This window comes from Neolamprologus brichardi, chromosome 8 (genome assembly GCF_056152115.1).
Source record: "Neolamprologus brichardi isolate AB-2024 chromosome 8, ASM5615211v1, whole genome shotgun sequence".
NCBI lineage: Eukaryota > Metazoa > Chordata > Actinopteri > Cichliformes > Cichlidae > Neolamprologus > Neolamprologus brichardi.
This window is the reverse complement of record NC_142111.1, coordinates 24,996,465-25,022,241: the sequence shown is the minus strand read 5'-3', so window position 1 is coordinate 25,022,241 and position 25,777 is coordinate 24,996,465. Positions and strand designations below refer to the sequence as shown.

At 41.8% G+C, this 25,777-nt stretch overlaps 2 protein-coding genes across 2 annotated transcripts in view; both read right to left on the bottom strand.

Annotated features, from left to right (window-relative positions):
- Positions 1 to 20,151, bottom strand: part of rnf213b (ring finger protein 213b) — a 40,641-nt gene extending 20,490 nt beyond the window's left edge. Inside the window, exons 1-26 of the mRNA XM_006793250.3 lie at positions 20,100 to 20,151; positions 19,601 to 19,749; positions 18,775 to 19,511; positions 18,539 to 18,697; positions 16,296 to 16,465; positions 15,917 to 16,191; positions 15,590 to 15,834; positions 15,091 to 15,297; positions 14,789 to 15,002; positions 14,640 to 14,695; positions 14,402 to 14,567; positions 14,167 to 14,316; positions 13,795 to 13,893; positions 13,522 to 13,650; positions 9,995 to 10,163; positions 9,732 to 9,899; positions 9,372 to 9,521; positions 8,647 to 9,275; positions 7,604 to 7,763; positions 7,280 to 7,497; positions 7,040 to 7,183; positions 6,788 to 6,940; positions 5,157 to 6,423; positions 4,885 to 5,069; positions 4,630 to 4,782; positions 22 to 3,813 (exon numbers count right to left, since the gene is read on the bottom strand). Coding sequence (XP_006793313.2) covers positions 22 to 3,813; positions 4,630 to 4,782; positions 4,885 to 5,069; positions 5,157 to 6,423; positions 6,788 to 6,940; positions 7,040 to 7,183; positions 7,280 to 7,497; positions 7,604 to 7,763; positions 8,647 to 9,275; positions 9,372 to 9,521; positions 9,732 to 9,899; positions 9,995 to 10,163; positions 13,522 to 13,650; positions 13,795 to 13,893; positions 14,167 to 14,316; positions 14,402 to 14,567; positions 14,640 to 14,695; positions 14,789 to 15,002; positions 15,091 to 15,297; positions 15,590 to 15,834; positions 15,917 to 16,191; positions 16,296 to 16,465; positions 18,539 to 18,697; positions 18,775 to 19,511; positions 19,601 to 19,702 — 9,897 coding nt within the window. The 5' untranslated portion in view covers positions 19,703 to 19,749; positions 20,100 to 20,151. The remainder of the gene's footprint in view (positions 1 to 21; positions 3,814 to 4,629; positions 4,783 to 4,884; positions 5,070 to 5,156; positions 6,424 to 6,787; positions 6,941 to 7,039; positions 7,184 to 7,279; positions 7,498 to 7,603; positions 7,764 to 8,646; positions 9,276 to 9,371; positions 9,522 to 9,731; positions 9,900 to 9,994; positions 10,164 to 13,521; positions 13,651 to 13,794; positions 13,894 to 14,166; positions 14,317 to 14,401; positions 14,568 to 14,639; positions 14,696 to 14,788; positions 15,003 to 15,090; positions 15,298 to 15,589; positions 15,835 to 15,916; positions 16,192 to 16,295; positions 16,466 to 18,538; positions 18,698 to 18,774; positions 19,512 to 19,600; positions 19,750 to 20,099) is intronic.
- A 1,428-nt stretch (positions 20,152 to 21,579) lies between these two features.
- LOC148101811 (uncharacterized) lies at positions 21,580 to 24,765 on the bottom strand. The gene is made up of 3 exons (XM_087844971.1): positions 24,556 to 24,765; positions 22,736 to 22,865; positions 21,580 to 22,318 (listed from the first exon to the last, which is right to left on the bottom strand). The coding sequence occupies exons 1-3, from the start codon at positions 24,653 to 24,655 to the stop codon at positions 22,048 to 22,050; spliced, it is 501 nt and encodes a 166-aa protein (XP_087701097.1). The 5' UTR covers positions 24,656 to 24,765; the 3' UTR covers positions 21,580 to 22,047.
- Positions 24,766 to 25,777: the final 1,012 nt, after the last annotated feature.

The following is a 25,777-nucleotide window of genomic DNA, read 5'->3' as shown; positions in this document are numbered from 1 at the left end:
GAGGTTTGTTTTGCGCCTTACCTCCAGAAACTTGCTGGACTCCTGATACACCTTCAAGCAATCTTCCAGAAAATCCCGAAGTGAGTGGTGATGCTGTTGCTGGAAGTACAATCTCTGGAGTTTGTCTATTTCTTGCTTTGCTAAATCTGAATACTTGAGCCTCACCACGGCATCAGGAGTGGCACAGTTTAACAAGAGACCTTTGGCTAAATCCAAGACTTCGTCCTCCTCATTTTGTCTTGCAGACTCAAAATCACTTTCTGCGTCCATCATCGCTTCACTTTCTGGCATCACTTTGTTTTCATTACATACCTCAATGGATTCATCATCATTCTTTTCACATGTCTCAGTTTCTTGATCTGTTTCCATTGCATCACCCACCTGATCATCTTCCAGCTGAATTACATCTTTCTGCGCGCTTGTCTCAAGTGTTTTGTTTCGTTCTCCCTGTTGCTGCGGTCCTTCTTGAGTGCCTTGTGCTTCTTGAGTGTCTTCCACTCTTAGTGCTCTCCTTTCCAGGGCTTGCAACAGAGCGCTGGCACAGGCATCACCATGGAAGCCAATAAAAATGTCAGATTGTTTGAAATCTGACGCCTCGCCGGAGAACTCCTTCACCCACTCTCTCAGTTTGTCAAGAACTGTGTGCTGCCACGGCTCCAGATCGGTGCTCCTATCCACTCTGTGTTTTTCCAGCCTGTTGATAAGGGGCACTGGAAAGTGCTCATACACCTTCTTCTGGTCCTCCACCACCACCAGTCTGAAGTTTGTATGAACACGACATTTGACCCTATGGGAGCCAAGACCCAGATCAACGTACTGCTGCTTACTGAGGTAAACATAGTACTGGTTCAAGGCATCGTAGAGGCTTTCATAGAGATTCTGCATGTTGAGGAGGATGACAGTACGTCCAGTCTCCATGCATGTTTTCACTCGGTTCACATTACGGCAGATTTGGGCATATTCCTGGTCCTTTGGGAATCCTGAACCAAAAATGATTTCTGGCTGTAGATTGTCTCCTTTGGCAAACACTTGTTGCTGAAGGATATGGAGAGCTGCATTGTTGGTGGTCAGTAAAAGGAGGTACCGGCTCTCCTCAGTGGTGCCATGATCAAGATTCTTTTTCACCATTTGCAGGGTGCTTGGTCTTGGAATTTCTTTAAGGTCTTGGAGAATCTCTTGGAAAAATATGACAGGGTCAAAACCTTCTGGCTGTCCACTGAAGTTACGTAAGATGGCCTCTACCATCTGCTCACCATCCGGCTCATGCTGTGTAGTTTTGACTGCAGCAAAGAGCATTTTGACAAGGCTGTAATAATCCCTCAGGCCAAAGAACTGATTCTTGGAGGTCTCCTTACAGATGCTCAGAAAGGCCTTTGCCAAAGCTGGGAAGAGGTGTTTGATTTTCAGGAGAATTGGGTTGGAGGATGAACAAATGCCTTTGGCAGTTTCAACAAGTTCATCCTCACTTGGATCCCATCTGGACACAAATATCCCTCTGTTCATCTTGGCTGGATCCAGAGCCCAGTTGGAGATGCCAACAAAGCCGACCTTCATGTGTGGATCTGGCTTATCATTGTCGATGCAACCATCCTCCAAGAGAGGATGAAGGGTTTTCAGTGGCATCTGAGGAGAATCTTCTGCTAGTCCTATCTCATCAAGCACTACCACTGACACATACTCGTCCATGTTTTTATCCTTCTGGAAGCGAGCACAGTTCCTGAATGTTCCTATGATGCCCTCTGGACTTGAGTGAGGGCTGCACTGGAAGGAGACCATATGAACTTGCTTGAGATTCTTGAATAGCTCGCAGTGGGAATTCTGTCCCTGCATGGCATCAGCAACCACAGTTTTTGCAAGTGACTTTGAGCTGCCTGGCTTGCCAACCAGAAAGAGTGGGATCCTGAGCTCAATACAAACCACCATGAGAAACACATTCTCTTTAAGTGCAACATTTTTGGCTATAGTCTCCCTGGTTTGTATGTTCTGAAGGAAGAAGTCTTGACAGGAAGAAATCTCTGTCTGCAGTGCATCTGAAGAGCGATAACAATCCGGGAAGTACCTGCAAATGTTATCCAGGTACTCCTCTTTGGTCACCAGAGATGGGTAGTAGCAGACTCCAACTGCAAGAATCAGGCACTTTAGTGTTTTATCATCCTCACTGAGACGGGCGCAGTTGCTGAAAAGGACATTGCTGTGCTGGTAAAACCAAATTAGCACTTTCATGGACCTCTCCACATCTCTGAGACTCACAAAGCTGCACTCGTTTTTACGACTTCTCATGTATTTCTGGGAGGCTGCTAACACATTTGAAATGATGCTCTTGCATGATAGTGGCAAATGATGTTCAGCAACTTTCTTCTGGACAATCTGTTGGATATAGGAAAGCTCAGTTGAATCACTCAGCTGACCAAAGTCCCACACCAAAGAAGCCATGCTAGGAGGCAGAGGGTGAACTCTGTAGACCAGCTGCCTTAGAGGGACTTTGCCAAGGCGGTCTTCTGTTTCATCAGCCTTCACTCGGTATCCCAATCCAGCACGTTCCAAGCGTTTCACCATTTCACGTGAGTGCTTCCTGTAAGGATTGCAGGCAGCTATTACTTTTAAACCACTGTCAGCCTTCAAAGGTTGTCCTCTCACTGTTCGGTCACACAGGATTTCCTTGATGGCAAAAATGGCCTCTGTGGTGTTGGCTTCATCAAAGAATAAAATGGTGTCTAGATTGTGCTTCACACGGTTCTGGTGAGCAAGTGCCTCGGCCTCCTTCACCTTCCTGTAGATCATTTCTGCAGTGGTTCCACCATGCACCTTAACAAGTACCATGTTCTCGACTGATCTTCCCTCCCTTTGTAGAGTACAAAGGAAACGAACCAATCTGGTTTTTCCACAGCCAGTCTCACCCATGATGACCACAGGAATTTCACATCGGAATCTCATATGTATGGCCAACATCTTCATCACATTGTCAGCAGTGAGCTCATAGGTAGGGTCTGGATCAAATCGCTTGTCTGCAATTCCTTTCTTTGCTCCAACAACGCAAGAAATCCTTTTGATTTTGTCTGCCCGGGGTAACTGATCAAAGTCCTCAGTGAGAGATATCCTCTGCCGCTGCAAACCTTGAAAAAGCTCTTGTGACATCACATTGTGTATCAGGACTGCATTGCTGCGAGGATCAACTGCATTGAGTGTGTTTTGCCAATGTACATTAAAGCCGAGGAAAGACATTGACATGTGGTCCGCATTGAAGAAAATGTATGGATGAGACTCATTTTCCCAGCGCTTACGAATTGTCAGTCGGGCCAGAAGTTCCTCTTCCTGACTGTTCTCAATGAGTGGCATGGGACTCTCATCGGACATATCCAGAGATGGTGAGGCAAAATCTCTTGCCATTAGAATCATGAACTTTACGATGAACCCTTTGAAACCAGGAAGCTGGTCAGCAAGAAATTCTCGATCGCAGAAAACTGAGTTCTCACAGTCTTTCAGCTGCACATTGAGGAACCAGGAGAAGTTCTTCAGCTCACCCCAGGATGGATCTTGCATTCCACAGTAGGACAGGAAGAGATTGAGACAGTCACTGGGATCCCCCATTCTGGAACCCTCCTGGTAGTTAAAATGATCCAGATCCTGTTTCGCCTTGTAACGCCTTAAGTACTGATAGGGTCTTTGAATTCCCTCACTGCAAAACTCCTGACCATCCATCAGTGGATCAAAGGTCTTAACTCTGAATGACCTTTGATTGGCCAATAACTGCATCACCTCTCTTGGAGGCCTACAACGAATGGTGGGCAAAACATCAAGAAGTCCAAGCTTCGTCTGCATGAAAAAATCAAACATTAAAGAAAAAATTAAATCAACATGAGATTCACAAAATGTTCTCAAATCGGCAAATGATTTATTTGAACCTTTTAAAAGTTTACAGATATAATAAGCTTGCAGATTTAGGGCACTGAATTAAAATATACTGGACTCAAAGACAATGTTGGATTAGTTACTCAAAAAAATGTATTACACATTACTTGTTACTTTTATTTAAAGTAATGCAATATAATACTTAATTACTTGGTAGGGAAAGTAATTTGTTACACTACCACATTACTGTTGCGACTCCTCCGGTTGCAAAGCATCCAGCTATATAATAGTCTAAACAACCCTCAGCCTGCTTGCTCTGTGACTTCGGTAAAGACTTTTATGATAAACTGATGGTCTTAATTACTAAAAAAGTCGTATTAAAGAAAGTCGTATTAAATATGACATGAAGATAATTTGGTAAACTGTGGTCTCATGAGTGTTGAAAGACGATCCAGCAGGGTATGTTTTATGGCAGGTCTAACGTGTTTCTGGCAAATCATTACTAATAAATCAGAATCCTGTGGTAAGATTCCCCGCTCACTTGTGACAACAAAAAGACTCATCATGAGGTTTCACAACTTCACTAACCAACAGGCAATATCAATATCATTTACACATGATGGTTTTGTTTGAGTTGTTTACCATCTAAAATATTTTAGCATTCAAAGTTAAATCCATTTATAAAACAAATCTAGTTAAAAAGATGAGTTTTTCTTAAAGACACATGAAATGTGACGAGTTCTGAAGTTCTATTCAATGAGGGTCTAAAAAGCTCATTACCTCTTGTTGTTGATTTGGGGGGAATGCATATGTTTTCAGGACCTCAACTGTGATTAAGTGAGCCACATTTCTTCTCCACAGCATGCCATGGCTGTCGTTCAAACACCCCAGAACTAACAGGTGGAACAAGAGCTCTTCCAAACCTGAACGAACCTGAGAGGTGTCCAAAGTGAAAAAAACAAGACAGACTGTCAAAGTCAAGCACAAGCAACAGCAGAACAAACGGCCTGCAGCTGTAAATGCTTGCATACTTACCCCAGCAGTGTCGATGTGCAGAATGACAGGATCCTGCTCTCTCAAAGGCTCCAGTTTCTCTGACAGACTCCTAATCAGTGAGTCTATGTCAACGCTTGGCTCAATCAGCTTGAGGCTGATATGTTTTGCTCTAGGAGATATCTCCTGGAACTTCTCAAACAAACGATCAATGTAAAGTGATTTCCCTAAGAAAAGAAAACATGCCAACATTTAAATATTGTAACTGAACTGCATTTTAAATGGATTTTAATGCAAGGAGGGGTCGTCCTTACCGACTGCAGGGCGCTCAGATGACACGATCCAGACTGAGAGCTTGTCTGGAGAAACCAGTGTGACGGGGTTTGGCTGAAGCGTGTTTTCTGTGAAGTGGTGATGTAGATATTTCCTGGCATTCTCCGCTGTTACACCCACACCAGCCTGCACTTTATCATTGCTGAAGAAAGAGGGGACGTATCTGTGCTGGTGCACAACCGGACTCACTATGACCAGACGATAATGCGGGCCGGCACTTCTCTCAAGACTGTCGAAGATCTCCCCTAAAGCTACACTGACATCATATCCCAGCAGCCCTGGATTCACCAGAGAGTATATCTTCTGGCAGTTTTGTCTGTAGCCTTGACTCAGAGCACGGCGCAGAAAGATCTCCACCTCCTCTTCTGTGGTTTCCTCTCTGCAGACTAGAACCTCATCAACAGACGGCAGAGGCTGCTCTGGACTCTCCATGTACAAAGAGAGGGTGGTGGTAAAAACCTCTCCAATGGGGCACAGAACGAGATTGGGCTTTCCTTCCTGGAGAACTGACAGAAGGTTTCTGATTGTGTGCTGCTGGTTCATCTCAGAGAGGCATGAGAGGACGTTGGCTAGTGTCAAGATATCCAGCGACTCACTCAGGTAAAGACTCATGTCTTTTTTGAATTGCTGCCAGAGATTCTCAAGACTGTCCTCTTCATCTTCTTCATCATCCGAAGAAAACTCCATCAAGTCGGAAGCCTCTTTCATGTCCACTTCAGCCTGTTGCGCTGGCATCACATCTTTTGAAGGTTCGTAATACATGTCGTCGTCATCAGATGAAACATCTTCTAACTCCTCAGCGTTCCAGCTCATTCTTGCTGCATTACTGTAGGCGTGTCTGACATCATTTGGCGTGCACTCGGGTTTTATGGGAAACAGTAAGTGCCATAACTGCTGAGGAACAGACGCCTGGCGTTGACACACTTTGTGTATCCAGTGGCACAAATAAACCATCTGCTCCGAGGTGTAGTGGTTCAGCAAGCCAAAGCGGGAGCGCATGCTGCTGATGAAGGAACGCCATTCCTTCTGGCACGTATCCATGGACTGCGCGAGGTTTTGCAGCTGCGCCGTCACCTCACCGTAGTATGTCATCTGTTTACCTTTCAGGGACAAGAAGGTGACTCTGATGCATGGCTGCTGCTGTTGTTGGCAGCACTCGACCTCAGCGTGCCAGTCTCTGAAGAGCATGTTCCCAGATGTTTGCATCTGAAGAAGGATGGTGCCCAGTCTCTGAACTCCCTCAAAAACCTACGAGGACATGACAGCAGGAGTTTTGCAGTTAATACAATCCTAAACCACAGACACCGGGTCTACAGCTAAAATGTTTAACTCTCTTTAGCTTAGGTTCTAGTGTCAGTGGACAGAACTGCATTTATTGCACAAAAAACTAGTGATGGTGTCAGATATGATGACTTATCGTCATGCTAACCAAGAGTACATTAAAAGGGTCTGCTTTTTTAGGGTCTATGGTGGAGTCAAAGCTTTAATTCGAGGACACAACAGGTACACAAGTCTGACAAATAAGATGAAACACAATAAAGAAGCTGAGAACCTTCCAGTGAGTTTCCTTTGCTAAGAAGAGTCATAATTTAACCGTTTAAAAGCCGCTGACCTCTGTGAACCTGTTGACTTGCTCTCTGCCGTGCTCCCCTTTGGATGACATGAGCATGAGTTTGTTTTGTAGCTCGAGCAGATCCTCCAGCTTGTAGCTCTTCTCCTCTCTGCTGCTTCTCACTGTGACCTTCACCATGTTTTGAAGACATCTCTGCAAAGGAATCGGAAAAAACTGACTAATAAGAATTTGAAAATCACTTCAGTTTGTAAGCCCCGTATTCTGTTCGTCAAAGGAACACTGTGCACTCACCCTCTGTGTGTTTTTATCGGACCATTTTATGTGATAAACTCCATTAGCATTAATAGAGGAAGCCAAGGAGAGGGAGGACTGCTCGACAGAGCCGTGAGTCTCCTTCAGTGCTTTTAGCCAGCTCAGTAAGCGGGTAGACTCGCTCTGAAAAACAAAACAAACACTATTATAGCTGCTTTGCAACATCAGCCAGGATGTAGGCGTAAAAATAAGAGAGAAGATGTAAATACCAGTTTTTACCAGTTTGTCAGGGAGCTTCTCATCTCTACTTTGGGCGTCCCACACCTGCTGAGCACACCTCATGAATTCATTAAAGCCAGCTCGAGGGGAGAGGGAGTAGAGCAGAGGGGCATAGCCCATCACCGCATCATGGAAGCAGGCCACCTGATCGATCTCTGTGTCGTTCTCTCCAGCAGATATGGAAGCCAGATCCACGTAAACCTTCACATCGCTCATGTCTGTTGACGGGAGAACAAAGTGAGGATGGAGGCATCTTCTGCAAGGCCACAAGATTATTTATAACCAAAAAAAGGACGCTTTGTGTTTTTCATGAGATCACCTTACTTTTAAGGTTCTCTTTGACCCAGGTGACAAGAGTTTGGCTCGCTAGAAACTCTTCCAGGCAAGCGGTGTTCTGCTTGGTGACCTTGGAGAGTTGCTGTCTGGCACGAAACAGGTCGTCACTCAGAGAGCTCAGAGCCCTGTGCTTAAAGCTGTCCTCTTGCTGTGAAAGGTACGAATATCGACAAAGAATGAAACATTATTTAGTTAATATAAATATAAATGTTTGGGCTTCTGTGTAACTTGTGTTTTATCCAACAAATATCCCTTTTTTTAGTATTTATTTTTACAGTAGGAGTCAAGATAGCTGTGAGGAGAACTTTGCACACATTTAGCACATGAAGTTGCTCCTTGATGGTTTTAAGAACTTCAGCTCAGTTGTGCAGAAGATAAATAAAGAAGCGCGACTCAGCTACTGTAAACATGCACATTGTGGCAAGATCTGCTCAGTGAGCTTAAATACAGTAATTACATTAATACACGAAGGTCAGCAGGTCCAGAAATGTTCTCTCTGCTTTTCAAAGATCAAGCAGCAAATAGATATAAGTAAAAGCTGTTGGGAGGAGACTGTATCAGCAGGCCTGTGTGATGAAAGTGCTACGTGAGGCCCCGCCTTCTTGAGACAAAAAAGAAAAAGAAAAGTGCCATGACACAGAGAAGGTGAACAAATGGCATCTGCACATGTGCACATGTGCAGGAGGAGCTGTGATGATGTCTGGGGGTTTTGCTACTGCCACTGTTCCTGCAGAGACACACAGTCTCATCTAGTCCAAGCTCAGAGGGAACTACATTTGTTTTTTCAGCAGGAGAATGAGCCAAAAAACACCTCCAGGCTCTGTAAGGGCTCGAAGCAGAGTCCCTCCAGGCTGATGCCTGACTGAAACTCCAGGTTACAACATTAGAAACTGTTAAAAACAAATTCTGGAAAATGTAGCGTATATTTTTTTTCCTACACAAATCTATTAAACGTCTTCAGTTTTGGTCGCCACGTCAACGAGACTTTGAGAAGATGCTGTAAGTAAATAGTAATATTCATAAAGTATTACCAGTTGACTGAGTGTTTCGATCTCAGTGAAGTTTCCAGAAAGCCCCATTTTTCCTGCGACCTTCAGCACGGCGCTGGCTGCAGCCGCCGCCTCGTGGAGCTGTCTATACTTCTGGATCTGATCGAGTCTCATCTTCATCCAGTTGACCTCAGGTTTGGACCCTCCTGCCTCAGAAAACATCTCCAACATCAGATCCAGCTCTGTTTTTATGATTTTCCCATCACCCTGGTCCCCAGACTCAAGCAAAACCCGATCGAGCTGCCTAAAAGTGATATTTGCTTCTGCAATGCTCACGGCGAGGTCAGCAAACTCGGTGAGCAGGGGGTTCCAGATGTTGTCGCAGACCTGTGTTAGGTTCACTGAAACAGGAGCTTGGAAGGGATTTCTGGCTGCCAAAGATGCAGCTCCTTTGACCCACGAGGACAGAATCAGGTTGCTGTCTCGCAGTTTGTGCATCTCTGTGGCCATTTTTAAGACATTCATACTGGTTTTATACCAGAGGACGCGTGGAGAGCCGGCACTCTTTAATTTGCCTTCAGCATCAAAAGGCTGAACAAGCATCAGTTTGTTCAGGCTCACAGCGTGGAGATCTGCACTGTGCTGCTCCTCCAGGGCCAACATCTCAGGAACTATTGACATAAGAACCATGTTAGTGTGAAGAAGCCATTAAACCACCACACAGCAAAAAATATTTAAAATGATGAAATTAACAACATTCAACTCACCTGTGATGCTTTCTGTAACCTTTGCTATCATCTTTATGAGAGCATCAATCTGCTGTTTCCTCTGCAAGAACATGTTCAGATCTTTCTCTCTCTGAGCTAAAACCTCGTCTGCACTGACAGGAACCTTCTCAGATTTAGCATTTGTCTTGTCTGTGGAAAACACGATGCAGCTCATATTAATGAAGACAGTCTGCAAGCATGAGCTAAAGAGGCAAACGGAGAAAATTAGTTTGGGTGTTCTAACTAACTTTGCATCCCTCTTGTACTTAAATCTTCTGAATATCTCATTTATATAAAGGACAGGACGTGTGAGATTATTAAAAACAGAATGAAGGAATAGCAGACTCTGATGGTTCTCACATTGCTGGAAAAGCTTTTTAAACTGTTCCCGGTGTTTCAGGCAGGTCTGCAGGTCTCCCAGAGCCACGTCTCCTTGAAGCAGAGACCCCACCAGAGAGTGTACGGCCTCCACACAGCTGTGGACCACCTGCCCTGCGGTGTCGTCCACCTGGATCGCCTTCCAGTCACCTGGACCAAAGCAGCAACACCGCAGCCATCACGAAACCCAAACAGCAGCGAGTAAAAATTTAAAGAAGACGTAAATGAGCAAAGAAAAAACGTACCCTTCAACAGGAGATGGCTCACGGCGGACTGAGGATCGAGCAGCTGAACCACCACGCTGTCTCTGAACCGTGCAGCTGACTCGACCACCACAGCAGACACAACAGCAGCAGGAAGTGCTGATCCGACCTTAGAGGTCAGACTTCGCATCAGGTCTCCCTCCTTCCTTCTCTAAAAACAGAACACATGTTTACTCTCCTACTTCATAATGTATGCTACATACAGTGTAGTAGGGCTGCCACGATTAGTCGACTAGTCACGATTACGTCGACTATCAAAATCGTCGACGACTGATTTAATAGTCGACGTGTCGTTTGAAGCTTTGTAAGATCCCAAAAGACGCAGGAATAAGTAGTAGGATTTAAGAGTGTAATAACGGACTGAAACAGAAGATGGCAGCACTGCATGTACAAGGATGCCAGCTGCCGTTAAACCCCGAAGAAGAAGAAGCTGCGTCCCAGAATTCATAGCGCGGCCCAGCTCAGTTTCCAACAATGGCGGCAGCTAGTTCGTTTTAATATTACTCTTATTATTATTTCTGGGTCACAAAATAAACGATTAACATATTTTCAGGCGAGAATGTAGCTGTGTAAACCTCAAATATCTGCTCAGTTTATCAAGACACCACATATTTTCAAAAGCGCTCCGACGTTTTCGGAGACGTCTGTTAGCCACTAGCTCGATAGCTAGCCGGGAGCTAGGCTCCCTAGAGCCCTGAGAACACCGGACTCCCGGCTAATCGTTTTCAAACCCACCACCTTCTTTCGCTACTCAGGTTAAACATGATATATAAGTCACTTAGATAACTTAAAAATGTTATTGTTTGGCTTTTTTTAGTATTTTATTTGTTCCTGAGTAAATCGGTTTGGCTGAGATTAAAGTTATAGTTTTTACACAGCTGAATAAACGTCAAGCAGACAGCTGATTATCAGAAGTGTGAGATGCTTGAGAATTTACTCCGGTGTCCTGTTATATTTTAGATAGCAAGGAGTTTATTAAACTTCACCGAAACAACCTTCAGATTTCATTAAAATATAATAAACTCTCATCTTGTCTTTATTTGAGTTAGCACATACATTAAACACTTCAAGCTGTAAGCTAATGATAGTTATCATTGACTTTCTACAGTCAGTGATAGTTATATAAGAGCAGATGCTGCTGGTGCAATAAGCTGTATGTTTTACGTCCAATGGATGATGATCTGATTAGTTGACTAATCGCAAAAATAATCGGTGACTAGTCGACTATCAAAATAATCATTTGTGGCAGCCCTACAGTGTAGCATACATTATCAATACTGACGTTAATGTGAATGGGAGAATTTTCCAGTGAGTGGTGTTAAAGTCCAAACGCCACACATTTATTCAAAGCTGACATTTTACATTCACATAAAAAGAATTTTACTGGAGAAAAATTACAAATTTTGAGAGAGAAAAGTTTATTATAACTAAAAATGAACCTTTTAGTTAACTTAAACAAAAAATATGTATCTTAAGTTTTAGTCTTTTTTTAATAGGGTCACATTTGCAAAGACAGCAATGGCCAGATTTCCTAAATGGGGCAAAATGCAGTGTGTGCACGATCTCCAAATAAAGCTCACAGGCAATGTTATAGGCAATATCAAGTGCAAAAAACATGCTTTTTTCAGCATTAAATATCGGTGCCGTTAGCAGTAAACAGCATGTCATAAACAGTAATGTCAGCAAGTCATTTTCACCTTTGTTTTAAATTTCCCCGCCCTATTTTTGGTGTCCTGATAGAGGAACTCTCTGAAATGCATAAACAATCAGTCAGGTGCAAAAATCTCTGTGCAACCCTGTGACTGAGCTTAAATAGTTTGTACTCAGTAAATCAGGCCCTTAGTCTGAGGAGCCTGTGCAGACATGGACGTCTACACTACTGTGAGTGAAGTTTGGGTGCGTAGTTCCTGCTCCGAACTCCTTAAATCTTTTCCTGACTACTGTTACAATGTATAAATTATCATATTATATAGTGAAACTAATATGTAATAAACTGACAATAAAAATGAACGAGAAACCAGCTAAACCAGAAACCAGAAAAATGAATTTAAAACATAAAACTAATAACTGAGAGAAGCTCACAAAAACTCGTTCAGATGAATCAGTTTTGTAGCTCAGAGATCATCATTAAAAACACAAAAGCTCAATCTTACATTTGACCTGCTAAAAACCTAGCTCAGCACCATAGAATAAAAAGTTACGTTTAAAATCATATCTATCAACTGATTGATTTGTTAAACCAGCTCTCTGTTACATTATTTGTTGTTCTGAGGTTTTTGAGTGTAATGTAGGGAAAAGACAAGTCAAAGCTCGAGACACAGACTGTGGGAGAGAGCGAGGGGTCACCTGGACGTGAAAGTACGGTTGCTTTTTGATCTGAACTACATTGTGACCCTGGTGATCATTACCTCACTTAAAACACTTAAAAGTGCATCTTAATCTCTACGCGTTTGATAAAAGAAAAAAAAGTCTATAACTTTGGAAGTGCTCTTTAAAGGTTTTAAAAGCGAATATTGAAACTGTGCTCTGAGCAGTGTTGGGGAGTAACGGAATACATGTACCGCCGTTACGTATTTAAAATACAAAATATGAGTGTGTATTCCGTTACAGTTACCGTTTAAAAAGGTGGTATTTAGAATACAGTTACTTTGTTGAAATAAATGGATTACACGGCGGTACTTCCCTGTTTCATATTGTGGCGGGTCAGGACTGTTTGGGTTTTGTTTGACAGCTACGTTCTGTTGTTCCAGGCGGCAGCGTTACGGTTGCCATGGTTACAGAGTGACGCTCTCTCTCTGCGTGTTTCCTGGGTGAGAGAGGCCTTTTTGTTGTTGTTGTGCTAAGCTAATAGGCAGAATGCTACAGGTATAGCTCTAAAGAATGTAGCATCATAGGCAGTGTAGTCCGTGCTGCAGGGAGAATGGACTGCCATACCCGTTATGTGTCTGTGAGCGAGGGAGGGAGAAAAAGGAAAAGTACGAGCTGTCATGAGCAAAAACGGGAGCTGGAAGCATGTAAATATAATAATAACCACTGCAGCCAAGAAGAGTGCCTGACGAGCCCAGCTGTAAGTAAGCTATTAAGACTCGACTGTACACCGTGTTCGTGTTTTCCTCCAAAAACAATAAGTTCTGTTGGAGCAGCCTTTCAACGCCTCTCTCTGTCTCTGCTAGCAAAGTTGACCCAGACAACAAAGTAAAGCTAGTTTTCAGCTACGAGCCGACACAGAACCCACCGTATTAGCCAGAGGTCCCTTTACTACGGTTCGGAGCCGCGGACCTTCAGTAACAGTAATAAATCACAGCAATAGTACATTCATGTAGTTGTAAACAACATGATAATATATTAAGTAATCCAAAGTATTCAGAATACGTTACTCTCATTGAGTAACGTAACGGAATACGTTACAGAATACATTTTGGGGCATGTAATCTGTAATCTGTAATGGAATACATTTTAAAAGTAACCTTCCCAACACTGGCTCTGAGTCATTTATTAATTCAGTGTACCTGGCAGATTGCCTTGATCGCAGAGCGACACATCTCGTCCAAACAGGTCTGTATGACTTCATGGCTTTTACTTAATGCAGCCTGGGACGACTCGAGGCAGCAGAGCATGACTTTGTCCTCGTCACTTATCTGTAAAATAAAACAGCTCAGGTGAGTTCAGAGGGAAAACATCTACATGCTGAACCGACACCAGTCTGAAAGAATAGAGCTCAGGTGTTTCTAAAACGAGACCAGTAATGTTGGTGTGACACCGATCGGTGCACGGGTCCTGACCTTGGACACCCTCTTCCTCAGGTCTTTTTCCAGGCTCCGCCTCCAGCGGGATGAAACTTCCTCAGAAGAGCCCTCGACCTTCAGCAGCGCGTCCCACATCTGAGAATTCATCACAGGCATTAAACGAGGTGAACTGAGTGGTTAGAGGCATGGCTGATGGGTAACTCTGATTATCTAATCAGAATAAATTACTAATATCAGCCCAGATTACATTTAAATAAGTGCAAAGAGATTATAGTTACATTATCGAGGATCCCTTTTTTACATTTCAGTAATGTCTTTAGAATGTGCAATTATTGACCAACAAAAAATACATTTAAAAATCATTATTAGTAACGCAGTTTGATTTTATCAGCTGTGTTTGCTTCATGCCTCGATTTCCTTTGGATAGCTGAGTGATTCTGATGATTTCAGGAGCGGCTTTGGAAGCAGGTCGTCTCTCTTCTCTCTGATTCGGTCCTGCGTTGCAAACAAGTCCTTCAGAAGCTGCTGCTTTAAGGTCTCAAACTCATCTTCTTTGGACTAGAAGACACAAAACAAAGATAACAAATTTAAGATAACAGACCACACTGAGGCATTATGGGACATATAACATGAAGGGTTTTACCTCTTTTCTCAGTTTAGCCTCCAAAATCGCTGCCACCTTCAGCACCAGCTGGTAGGACAGGACGATGGCCTGGTACCACGGGACGATTTGCACTAATCGGCACGTGTTCTTTGCAACATCAATGCTGCTCGCGAGCGCATGTTTGATGGTTTCACTTTCAATAATTCTGCAGAGACAAAGTTAAAGTTAGAAAAAGCACAACACCAGAATGTATGAAGCACATTTCAGGTGTCATTACCTGTCCTTCTCTCTGTCTACCTTCAGCAGGATGTGGGTAAAGCACTTCTGAGCGTGCTGCATGTAGGAAGAACAAAAGTGATCTCAGACTGTATTAAAGGTGGAACAAGGTCATTTTGAAAGTTTATATTAGTTAGTTGGTTTTTTCACCTTTAAATTCTCTTCGTCTTTCTTTAAATCTGGTCTTTCACCACATTTTCTCAGTCTGTACAACAGACTCTGGATCAGCTGTTCTGCAGATACTCCTGTCAGGTCTGGAAATTCAGAAAGGTCGTCAAATGCAACCAGAGATAACCAGCTCACCCGGAGCAGAGGCGTCTCTGTAGCCAGTGATAAGTGCTCCTGGATCAGAGAGAGCATCCTCCTGTGGATGGAAAATAAAATAATTCAGTAAATCTGATCAACACTTCAGAGAAATAAAGAAAGCTACGATGGGTTTGAGACAGACTCACCTTCTTTTGTCAGAGTAGAACTGGATATTCTCTCTGAATCCACTGAAATTGATGCCTTGTAGTCCAGACCAGTTCTCTTCTTCAACAGTGGGACCCAGTTTCATTGCATCAGCTCCAGGCTGTCTGAGTCTGAAGAGGAGAGGAACGAGCAGGACGACCTCGGCCACCTTGTACTGGGCACAGCGGTTTATCAGACCCAGCACCGTGCTGAGGGGGGAAACCGAACCATGTGAGGATACAAGCTAAAATGTCAACACCTCAATCAATGACTGCTTAACGTCTCATAAGTCTGCAAGTGTGAACTGCATGTAATCTGCATTAAAACATACATAAAGTCAGAGCTATGTTTATAAATAATAAACAGAATTAAATTCCTGATAATTATATTTGCTGGATGCTAAAGTGACTTCCTTCATTAATGAGTAACTACATTCTTAGCGACAACTTTAGACATTACTGCTATGATATTTCTAGTTTTGTCTTAAAGCTTAAAACCTACTGTTGTGTGTTTGTGAAACAACTCTGCAACCCCTCCAGGTTTTTGTTGTCCAGTGCAGACTGTGAGACCAGGAGACACAGCTCAGCCCAGCCTTTAACTCCAAGGTTAATGCTACAACTTTGGGTAACCATGAAAACAGAAAGCCCCAGAACGAGAGGACTAGTGTCCCTGCAGGAGCTCGGGAGCTTCTCCTTCGGCTCTCCTTTTAAGATTTGGAGCAAGTTCTCTGAAATCAGCTCTGACATCTGAAAATCAAATCAGAAAAACGGTGATATATCGAAGCAACTGTAGATAATTCTGATTTTTTCCTCTTTTCGCTGAACACACCTTGACCTGAGGAGGATGTGAATAATCTGGGTATGTCATCCTATCGTGAGCAGAACCGAGGCTCTCTATAAAATACCTCAAACTTTGACACAAGCTCTCAGTGCTCTGTTTATCTGACGGAGTCCATTTCTGGAAGATTCTGTTCAGCAGAGTTGTAGCTGAGGACTGCCAGGCATTTGAAATCTCCACACCCTTTGTGTTCTTCCAGCTAAATATTTTGTGCAAAAAACCTTTTTCATCATAACGGCTAATGAGTCCTTCATAAAGATGCATCTCTGTATAAAACACAAGCAGGTTTGGGATCAGTTTATGTGGAAATCCAGGAAACAGAATTGGACAAATAACATAATAACAGTCTCAAGCTCAGTGTTTGTCTTACCCTTAATACTTGTGTCTGAAGGAATGCAAATATGTCTTGTGGCAGTTCCTAAAATCTCTTTGACTCGTTGCTTTACACCATACCAATAAGTCACCCAGTTGCCTCTTCGCAAGCTGCTTTCTTCAACAGAGAGGCGTGCTTCCACCAGATAACCTTCCTGCTTTAGTCCACTAAAGATAAAATATTGAAGATTTGAGTGAAAGGGATATTCATGCCAAATTTTTATCTATCTAGATAAAAACACAAAATCCTCTGGAGCAAAAAAGAACTTATCCAGGTGGAATGCAGGAAAAAACAATATAATAAAATAAAATATATTAACAGCTATATTCAAATGCTTGACAATCTATACAAGCTACTCTCCAAATACACTGCATTGATAAGTATTTGCTCATCTTTCTTCACATATGTACTTGGATTGGCATTCTATTGTTAATCCACAGGATTTAAAATGATGTCGGCTAGGGCTGCCACAAACGATTATTTTGATAGTCGACTAGTCACCGATTATTTTTGCGATTAGATCATGCATCCATTGGACGTAAAACGTACAGCTTACTGCACCAGCATTCATCTGCTCTTATATAACTATCATTAGCTTACAGCTTTAAGTGTTTAAGGTATGTGCTAACTAAAAATAAAGACAAGATGATAGTTTATTAAATTTTAATGAAATTTGCAGATTGTTTCGATGAAGTTTAATAAACTCCTTGCTATCTAAAATATAACAGGACACCGGAGTAAATTCTCGAGCATCTCACACTTCTGATAATCAGCTGTCTGCTTGACGTTTATTCAGCTGTGCAAAAACTATAACTTTAATCTCAGCCAAGCCGATTTACTCAGGAACCAATAAAATACTAAAAAAAAAAGCCAAACAATATCATTTTGAAGTTATCTAAGTGACTTATATATCATGTTTAACCTGAGTAGCGAAAGACAGGTGGGTTTGAAAACGATTTGCTGGGAGTCCGGTGTTCTCACGGCTCTAGTGAGCCTAGCCCCCGGCTAGCTATCGAGCTAGTGGGTAACAGACGTCTCCGAAAACGTCGGAGCGCTTTTGAAAATATGTGGTGTCTTGATAAACTGAGCAGATATTTGAGGTTTACACAGCTACATTCTCGCCTGAAAATATGTTAAACGTTTATTTTGTGACCCAGAAAGAATAATAAGAGTAATATTAAAACTAACTAGCTGCCGCCATTGTTAGAAACTGAGCTGGGCTGCGCTATGAATTCTGGGACACAGCTTCTTCTTCTTCAGGGTTTAACGGCAGCTGGCATCCTTGTACATGCAGTGCTGCCATCTTCTGTTTCAGTCCGTTATTACACTCTTAAATCCTACTACTTATTCCTGCGTCTTTTGGGATCTTACAAAGCTTGAAACGATGCTTCGACTATTAAATCAGTCGTTGACGATTTTGATAGTCGACTAATCGTGACTAGTCGACTAATCGTAGCAGCCCTAATGTCGGCCCACCCTTTGCAGCTGTAAATGCTTGAACTCTTCTGGGAAGGCTTTCCACAAGGTTTAGGAGTTTTTATAGGAATTTTTGACCATTCTTCCAGGAGTGCATTTGTGAAGTCAGACAGTGACGTTCAACAAGAAGGCCTGGCCTAGCAGTCTCTGCCCAAAGGCGTTTGGATTGCGGACTCTTCCCGGGCCAATCTCATTTTTCCCCACTTCATCAGTGCATGTGATGCTTTGCATTGTGTTTTGTTACGTAAGGCTTGGGTGCAGCTGGTGAAGCTCTCTACGCACTGTTCTGGAGCTAATCTAAAGGCCACACATAGTTTGGAGGTCTGTAGCAAATAACTCTACAGAAAGTTGGTGACCTCTGCCCACTATGAACCTCACAATGCATTGACCTCGTTCTGTGATTTTACGTGCCCTACCACACAGCTTTCCTCCATTGTCATGTCAAAAAAACAGAAAGAGGCTAAAATGCCCCAATGTATATTTTTTTAAAAAATTGGTTAATTGGGGGTTTGATCAAACCACAGAAATCCTTCCACGCCAAACCAGGAAAGAAATTCTTTATGGACCTATGTTAGTACAGGAACTTTGATGTATAAAGTAAAAAGGCCAAACACAAAATAGAATCACACCATCATCCTAAGCAGCAGGAAAAAACTGTGGAACCATAGGAGCTTTGCTATTAACCTCTTGTGTATGTTACTGTCCTAAAATCTAACATAAAGAACAATAAAAAATACAACATGTAATACATCATAGATACTTACACAAAATGTGTTATTACAAGGGGGAAGAAATACCCTTGTTCATTTTGAAGCTGAAGCCTGTCGTGTTCTTGGTTGAATCTAAACGCTTTGTCCAGCACAGCGTAGATGTGAAAGGTGAACATAGGCACTCCGGGTGGAGGTCTCACTGGGCTTCGATCACTGTGAGTGAAAAAGATAAACGTTTAAATGTGAGCTTCAGCTCCAGAGTTTAAATAAACAGTTAAAATCAGTCTTACCGTGTGCTTTGGGATGTTTTTTCTGCCGTGTTAGTGGCTGCCACGGTGGACTGTTTGTCACTCCCTCCAACTCCAGCCACAGCTTTGGCATAAGACTTCTGTTTGGCACCTTCTTCAGTTTGAGATGCACCACCTGAACCTTCTGCAGAGGGATTCTCCTGTTTAGGCTTTGACTCCTTCTCGCTTCTTTGCTCCTTGGCTGGCTCTGATGATGCTCCTCCTTCTGGATTTTCCTCTGATGGAGTCTGAACTGAGCTGTCTCCTTGCAGCTTGGGTCCAGATGTGTGCTTCTTCTGATCTTCTTGCACCTCAGCAGCTTTCTCTGTGGCGGGTTGAGTCTTTTCACCCTTTCCCTCGTCTTGTTTTGGCACAGGAAAGTCTGTCTGTGTTTCCTGATTCTTCTGAGTAACAACTGGAGTCTGTGTGACTTTATCTGAGCCTTTGAGCTTCCTTGTTTGAGTCTGAGCTTGCACCATCTTAGGATCTTTCTGTGGTTGTTCGCCGCTGTTTTCCCCTTTTTGCAAGTTGTCTTGAGTCTGGGGAACCTCAGGCTGTGTTTTTAAAGACTCGCTGTTCTGAGTTTGGCTGCTTTCAGTCTCCATAGCCTTATTCTGATCCTTCTGTGTGTTTTCACTTTTGACATCTGCCTCTCCTTTAGCATTTTTTCTTCTTTGATTTCTCCTTCTTTTCCTCTCCTTCTCTCGACTGTTCCTGCCTGGGTTTCCAGCTCCATGTTCCTGGAACACACATTCATTTATATATTTCACGACGGCTCAAACACCACTAACAGGGCCCTGAAAGCTGTTTGTTGTGACTGCATTTCTACCATATTTGTCTTCCGCGGTCTTTTGGTTGCAGAATCCTCTGCTTCCTTGGTTTGCACCTGCTGCCCACTGGCACAGTGGGGGTGTCCTCCCCCCTCCTCCATCTGTAGGGACACCTTTCTCAGGTGAGCCCCTGCTCTGCGGGAACTGTCTTTAAATATAAAAATACAGGCACAGTTACAGCTTTTAATCCCTGAATATAATAACAATTAATTTATGATAAAATGAAGCAGAACAGCAAATGACAGCATCATATTTTGACAAAATAGCATCATAAAGTCTAATACAAGGAGTAAAAACTACCATAAAGTACCAGAGATGCACAAAAACATGCTGAGAAGCGACTGTGGCATTAAAGGTAATAAGAATACAATAAAAATAATCTAGTACGCTTGTTATTACTGGATAAAAGGACAAGAATGACCGTAAGATCTGAAATAACCAAGTGACATTTATTAAATAAAGACAAAAATACATAAAGTTCATGCTGTGCTTGCTTACCTGTTTGTATGTTAGCTTCGCAAGTCGTACACTAAAAATCTGCCAGACAAACATTTACTTAACTTCCTGATGGACCCGCCCACACACAGGGACCGTCCCCAAATGTTCAGACACACAAGCCTACCCGCAATCTCCCCATTATTGATCTAACATATACGTTTGTATTTGTAAAATATTACCCGGTTTTATAAAAATCCGTTTAGGTCAGTAGTTAGTTAGATAATGCAGTCTTTACAGATTTCTTCGTCTTGTTTCTGTAGGTAAAATCTTGAGAGTCCCTAAACCGGAAAGCAACCTTTTCAGTTTCGTTTCTGTGTGACTCTCTGCAAAGAAGAAACTTATGCCGCGTTCAGGTGATGATCGGAAGTTTCACTTTCAGTACCAAAACAAAGAAACCCAGCCTCTGACATTATTACTGTGAATTACATTTATCTTTATTATGTTTTATTCTATAGTAAAAAAACAAACAAAAAAAACAAACAAACTACTTTGTGACAAAAGCACAAGGTTTATTTTGAAGAAAAAGACAAAAATCACATCAAATATGTGTAATATATCCACATTATTCTCACTAAATGATACTGCTGCTGCTCAGTGGCGGTCCTAGCCTGTTTGGCGCCCTGGGCGAACGCTCCCTCTGGCGCCCCAGACCTACACCTTAGTTACAGCTTAGTTAGTTTACAGCATTATGATTGAAATGTGCTCTATTTGGAAGCAGCAGGTCTCCCTCCCCTTTCGATGGGTTGTGTGTGAGACTTTAAATCATCAAACTGTAAATGATAAATTTTAAATTGTTATTGATCCCTTTACCCCTGGTCCTAAAGTGTATATTTATTTTCTTACTCTTCCTATATATATTGTTTGTTTACTTGCACTGCTGTAACTGGAGCCTCGTCTCTCTATATTCTGTACTGTACGTAGCGGAGATGACAATAAAGTTTACTTTGACTTCAGCAGCAAGCAGACCCGGGCAACCGCCCGTGTCGCCCGTATCAAAAACCACTACTGCTGCTGCTACTACTACTACTAGTAACTGACGTCACTTTAAAAAAAAAATGAATGGATGAATGGGTATTAATAACCATGGGTAAGTATTGTTCATAACAACTTTTATTTAATGAACCTGTGAACTTCCTGCATGTGTAGATAACAAAATCCTGGTTAAGGGTTAAGTGAAGTAGCACTAAGGCTATTGGGCTCAATTAACTAGAAAAAATGCACACACACATACAAACACAAAAGTGATCCAAACAATACTGCGCACCGATAAAACCAAGTAGAGAAGAATCAAAACTGAAACATGCTTTTATTAGGCAAATCAAATAGGCTTTTATTTTGAAAGAACACAAGAAAACCATGTCATTATTATTATTATTATTATTATTATTATTATTGACCACAACAAGTTTAAATCAATTTTGTATTCAGTCAAATATGTTGAGATCGAAGTTGATTGAAAACCAAGTTCTCAGTCAACCAAATCACTGTTTTGATCTTTGTGATGTTGGGGAGACATCTGCTGGTGAAGAAGAGTATAACAACTCCTCTGGAGGAAATAGTAATTTTCCATTTATTAAAAATTAGTTAGATGCTATAAGAAGCAGCATGTTTTAATTACTATGGACTGAACAAAACAGAAAGAGTGCCGACACAGTGCACTTTATTTATGTTCTTACTTTTGTGCTTTTGGTCCAACATCTGAGACTTTTTGTGCAGATTCGTGTGGACTCAGTGTGGGCTTTCTTTGCTGTTATATTAACATGTGTGTTAACTCAAGCGTTAAGGTGTAAATTAAGTTTATTTTACAGTCTCTCCTTCTCAAGTCCAAGTTATAAATGTGTTGGCACAGCTTTAAAGTGAAACTGCACCTGAAAACACATTGAGGTAAAATATAAGACAAACATGTAACCCCGTCTCAGCCCGGCATTAACAGTATGATGCTGTATCCTCAGTCCTGTGAGCCGGCAGGTTTCTTGATTCTCCGAATTACGACCCGGCTCCTCCTTCCACTGGGCCGACCTCCAGCACCATCCGCCTCCCCTGGCAGTGACCCTGGGGGTCGGGGTTCACCTCGGAGTGGTGCAGGGCTCCTCCCTAATCTCACATCGTCCACGAAAGCCTCCACTCCATCAAACTTGGTCGTGAGCTCAGCGAGACGCTCCTTCAGGGAGTTGAACTCTTTGTAAAGATCTCCCAGAGCTTCTGACAGAGGCTGGATCCTGAAAGAACACAAAGAAATTAAAGTGTTTTTTCCTCTCCAACAGTTTCAGTTTTATATTTCTTCTCTGCGCCCTCTTTTTTGTCTCTCCTCTTTCACCTCTTGGTTGTGGAAAGCAGTGTCCAAGTACATTAGTCCATGTAAGAAAAAGGCCCTGATGAGTTCATGGCCTCAGTCGCTACTTTCAAATCATACTGAACACCAAATGTTAATTTAAAGACAAAAAATTGTGGTCACATTTAGAAGAAAAGAAACAAGAACATTTGCATTTCGTTTCTACTTTCTATATCTGTGTAAACCTGCTCAAATTAAAGCTGACCTTTTAATGTTACAGTTATTCTTTACATTTCGACTGACGCGCAAAGCCCGCAGACCCAGACTGATGTAACTGTGCCGCAGGAGACTTGGAAAACCTCACCTGCCATAGTCGGGCAGCACAGTGTTGTGGTCATGCAGCAGCAGATCTTTGACCTGCGTCATGATGGCGTATTTCCAGTTGTCTAAAACCAGCGTGAGGTTGGCACATCCTCTGGTGTTCACTCTCTCTGCTGCAGGTGAGCAAGCCAGGAAAACACACTTTATTATTTTCTGCTTTTGAACTTATTACATCAGCAACAACTGAACTGTACTACATGACTTCATTCATACAGGTATCATGAATTATTTTAACCTTGTAGAAAAAAGTCAAAGAAGTAAAAAAAAGAGGGAGGGAAGAGTGGCGGGGAAGTCAGTGCAGAGCTGCAACTAATAATAGTTTTCTTTCTTTTTTTATACTTTCTTTTTATTGTTTTTCTTTAAACACTATACACTATACAACAAAACAACAACAACAAAAAGATAAATACAACAAGTAGGATAACAAAAAACAAACAAACAAACAAACAAAACAAACATGTTGGATCTCTTTGTTTCTACAGTTTGATCATTTCTCATTATCAATGTGTTGGTCTTCATCCTGCTGGGTTTATGTACTCAGTCCATTTCTCCCACTTTTTATGGTATTGATCTTCCTGAGTCCTTATTCTGTAGGTCATGGTTTGTATTTCATCTATAATTTTGATCCATTCGTCCTGTGATGGTGGGTCTATCTTGTTCCATTTTCTTTTAATTGCCTTTTTACAGGCAGCAAGCATAATTTTCAATATGTATCTATCTTCTTTCATCACATTTCCCGTAATGACACCAAAGTATAATAATGTACAAGTCTTAGATACAGCATAATCCAGAATTTTACCTATAACTAAATGAATATCTTCCCAAAATTTCTAATAATAGTTTTCATAGACTGTGGATGAGTTTCTCTATAAACTGGCTGGTTTGTAAAACTTGTCATGGGTGTAGATTTTAGTGGAGACGCGGCTCTCCCGGGATTTATAAAACATGTTTGAAAATGAAGGAAGCAGATGAACATCATCTTAGCAGACGGTCTTTTCTCTTCAACAGCACTTCTTTTTTAAAATAACATAAACTTTAAGTTCACAGAACCAATGAATCTGAGCAACAATAACAGAAATTTTAAGAATTTCTTTTTTCTTAAAAGGTCTGAGTCACTGCTTCTTCAGAATAGAAATGTTTTTGATAACTAATCCTTAACATTAGTTAGGTAGATGAGAAAAAACACACAGAATCCTGTTGAAAAACACCTGAGCTGCTGAATATAGCTCATTTACAACTTCCAGCAGATTACTTCAAAATAGAAAACAGGAAAGCCTCTTGATGTGTAAACCTTCAGATCTGTTAATATTCACTCAGTATTACCAGGACAAACATTAAACGAGGAAAACTAAGAATAATTATTTGAAAACACTTCTGGTAACATTTATTCTAAGCATTTGGGTTTAATAAGAAATGTATTTATTTATTTGAGATGTATTTAGTCAGATTAAAAAAACAAAAACAAACAAAAAAGTAAAATGAGCAAAAGCTCTGCGGAAAGAATTACTTTTAAAAAAGACAGGAAACAAATCTTTTTGGCTAAATGCATAAATTATGGTAACTCAACGACCAGATTTGTATGTAAAAAGAGTTTATTTGAAACTGTAAACATTTTCAGATGCTTAACTATAAATATCTGAATTCAGTTTCATTTAAATACTAATATTCTATATTTTAAAGGTTATTTGTGCTCCAAAGTGCGATCAGGTTATGCTTAAAACTCTATGGAAAATATAACAAGCAGCAGATTCTCAAAAAGCTCCCTGTAATGTCGAGCTGATAACACTGAGCTGTTAAACTTGCCTTCATTCCTGTAATCCCACTCCGGTCTCCAGCTTGTTTTCTGTCTCTGAGCGATGCACAGAGCTGCAGACAACACAATCAGAACTCCAGCGATTCTCATCCTGATGAAAATAAGCCCAACAACACACAAATGAACCCCTGAGAGCTGTCAGTCACCGAGTGTGAAGCCGTGAAGGAAAACAGCAGTCGAAGTAGTTAACGTGTAGGAAACCCACCTGTTCTGGCAGTCAGAGGTAAAACAAAGAGATCGGGATAAAACGGATGCTTTTTAATCTGAAGCAGAGGGAGGGTCTTCAGTCCTCACTCCCATCAGCCGGAGCATCATATATCAGGATTTCACAGCGGAGGGAAACCTGCTTTCTATCTCTGTTAACTCTTAAGCTTGAGGGGTCAAAATAACAGAAGAAAAGAGGGCTGCATAACCTCAAGCTTAGAAACAATATTTAATGAGGCAGAAAATGTTGAGAGGAGGGAAACAAAACAGCATATGTAAAAATGTAAAAGCTGGAATATGATCTCAGTCCTTTGAGAGCTTCAGCGGAGCTCTTTGATGTTTTAAGGTCAGCTTAAAAATTCCTGCTCTTCATCTGCCGTCCATGTGAGCTCACAGGAGACCAGCCAGACCCGGATCGCCTCCACAGGGTCTAATCATGGCAATTAAACAGTCACTTTATTAGCATTTTATCTGCATGTAAACATACCACTTCATATCATGGGAATTTACTGAGAGATGCCTTCATGGTGACATAAATATTTTAATGTGGAAATATTAAACCAGTTGATACCTAGTTATAAAATAACGTCTACAAAACAAATGTAAGACTAAATTATAAAGGCTGTTGTCCACAGGCCAGCAGACTCATGTTAATTCTTCACGAGCGCCACAGAGCAAGACATGGCTTTCTTCCCAGGTCTGCCTTCAGGAGCGGCTCCCAGCGAGGTTCTCCTGCCTGACTTCACTGATGGTTTTCCAGCAGTCACCAGTCATGCAGAAGTTGCAAAGGCCCGAGCTGGAAGGTAAAGCTTTCCATTTACCAGTATTTTACCATATGACCATGAGCTCTGAAAGAACGATGTCACAAATGAATTTAAAATTATTTTTCTCTGAAAATGTATGGTGTCACCGTTTCTTCATCTCAGGAGTCAGCTGAGGTGGTTCAGCATCTGATCAGGATGTAATACTTGGAGAAAACCTGTCATCTGGCCTGGAAGCACATCGAGA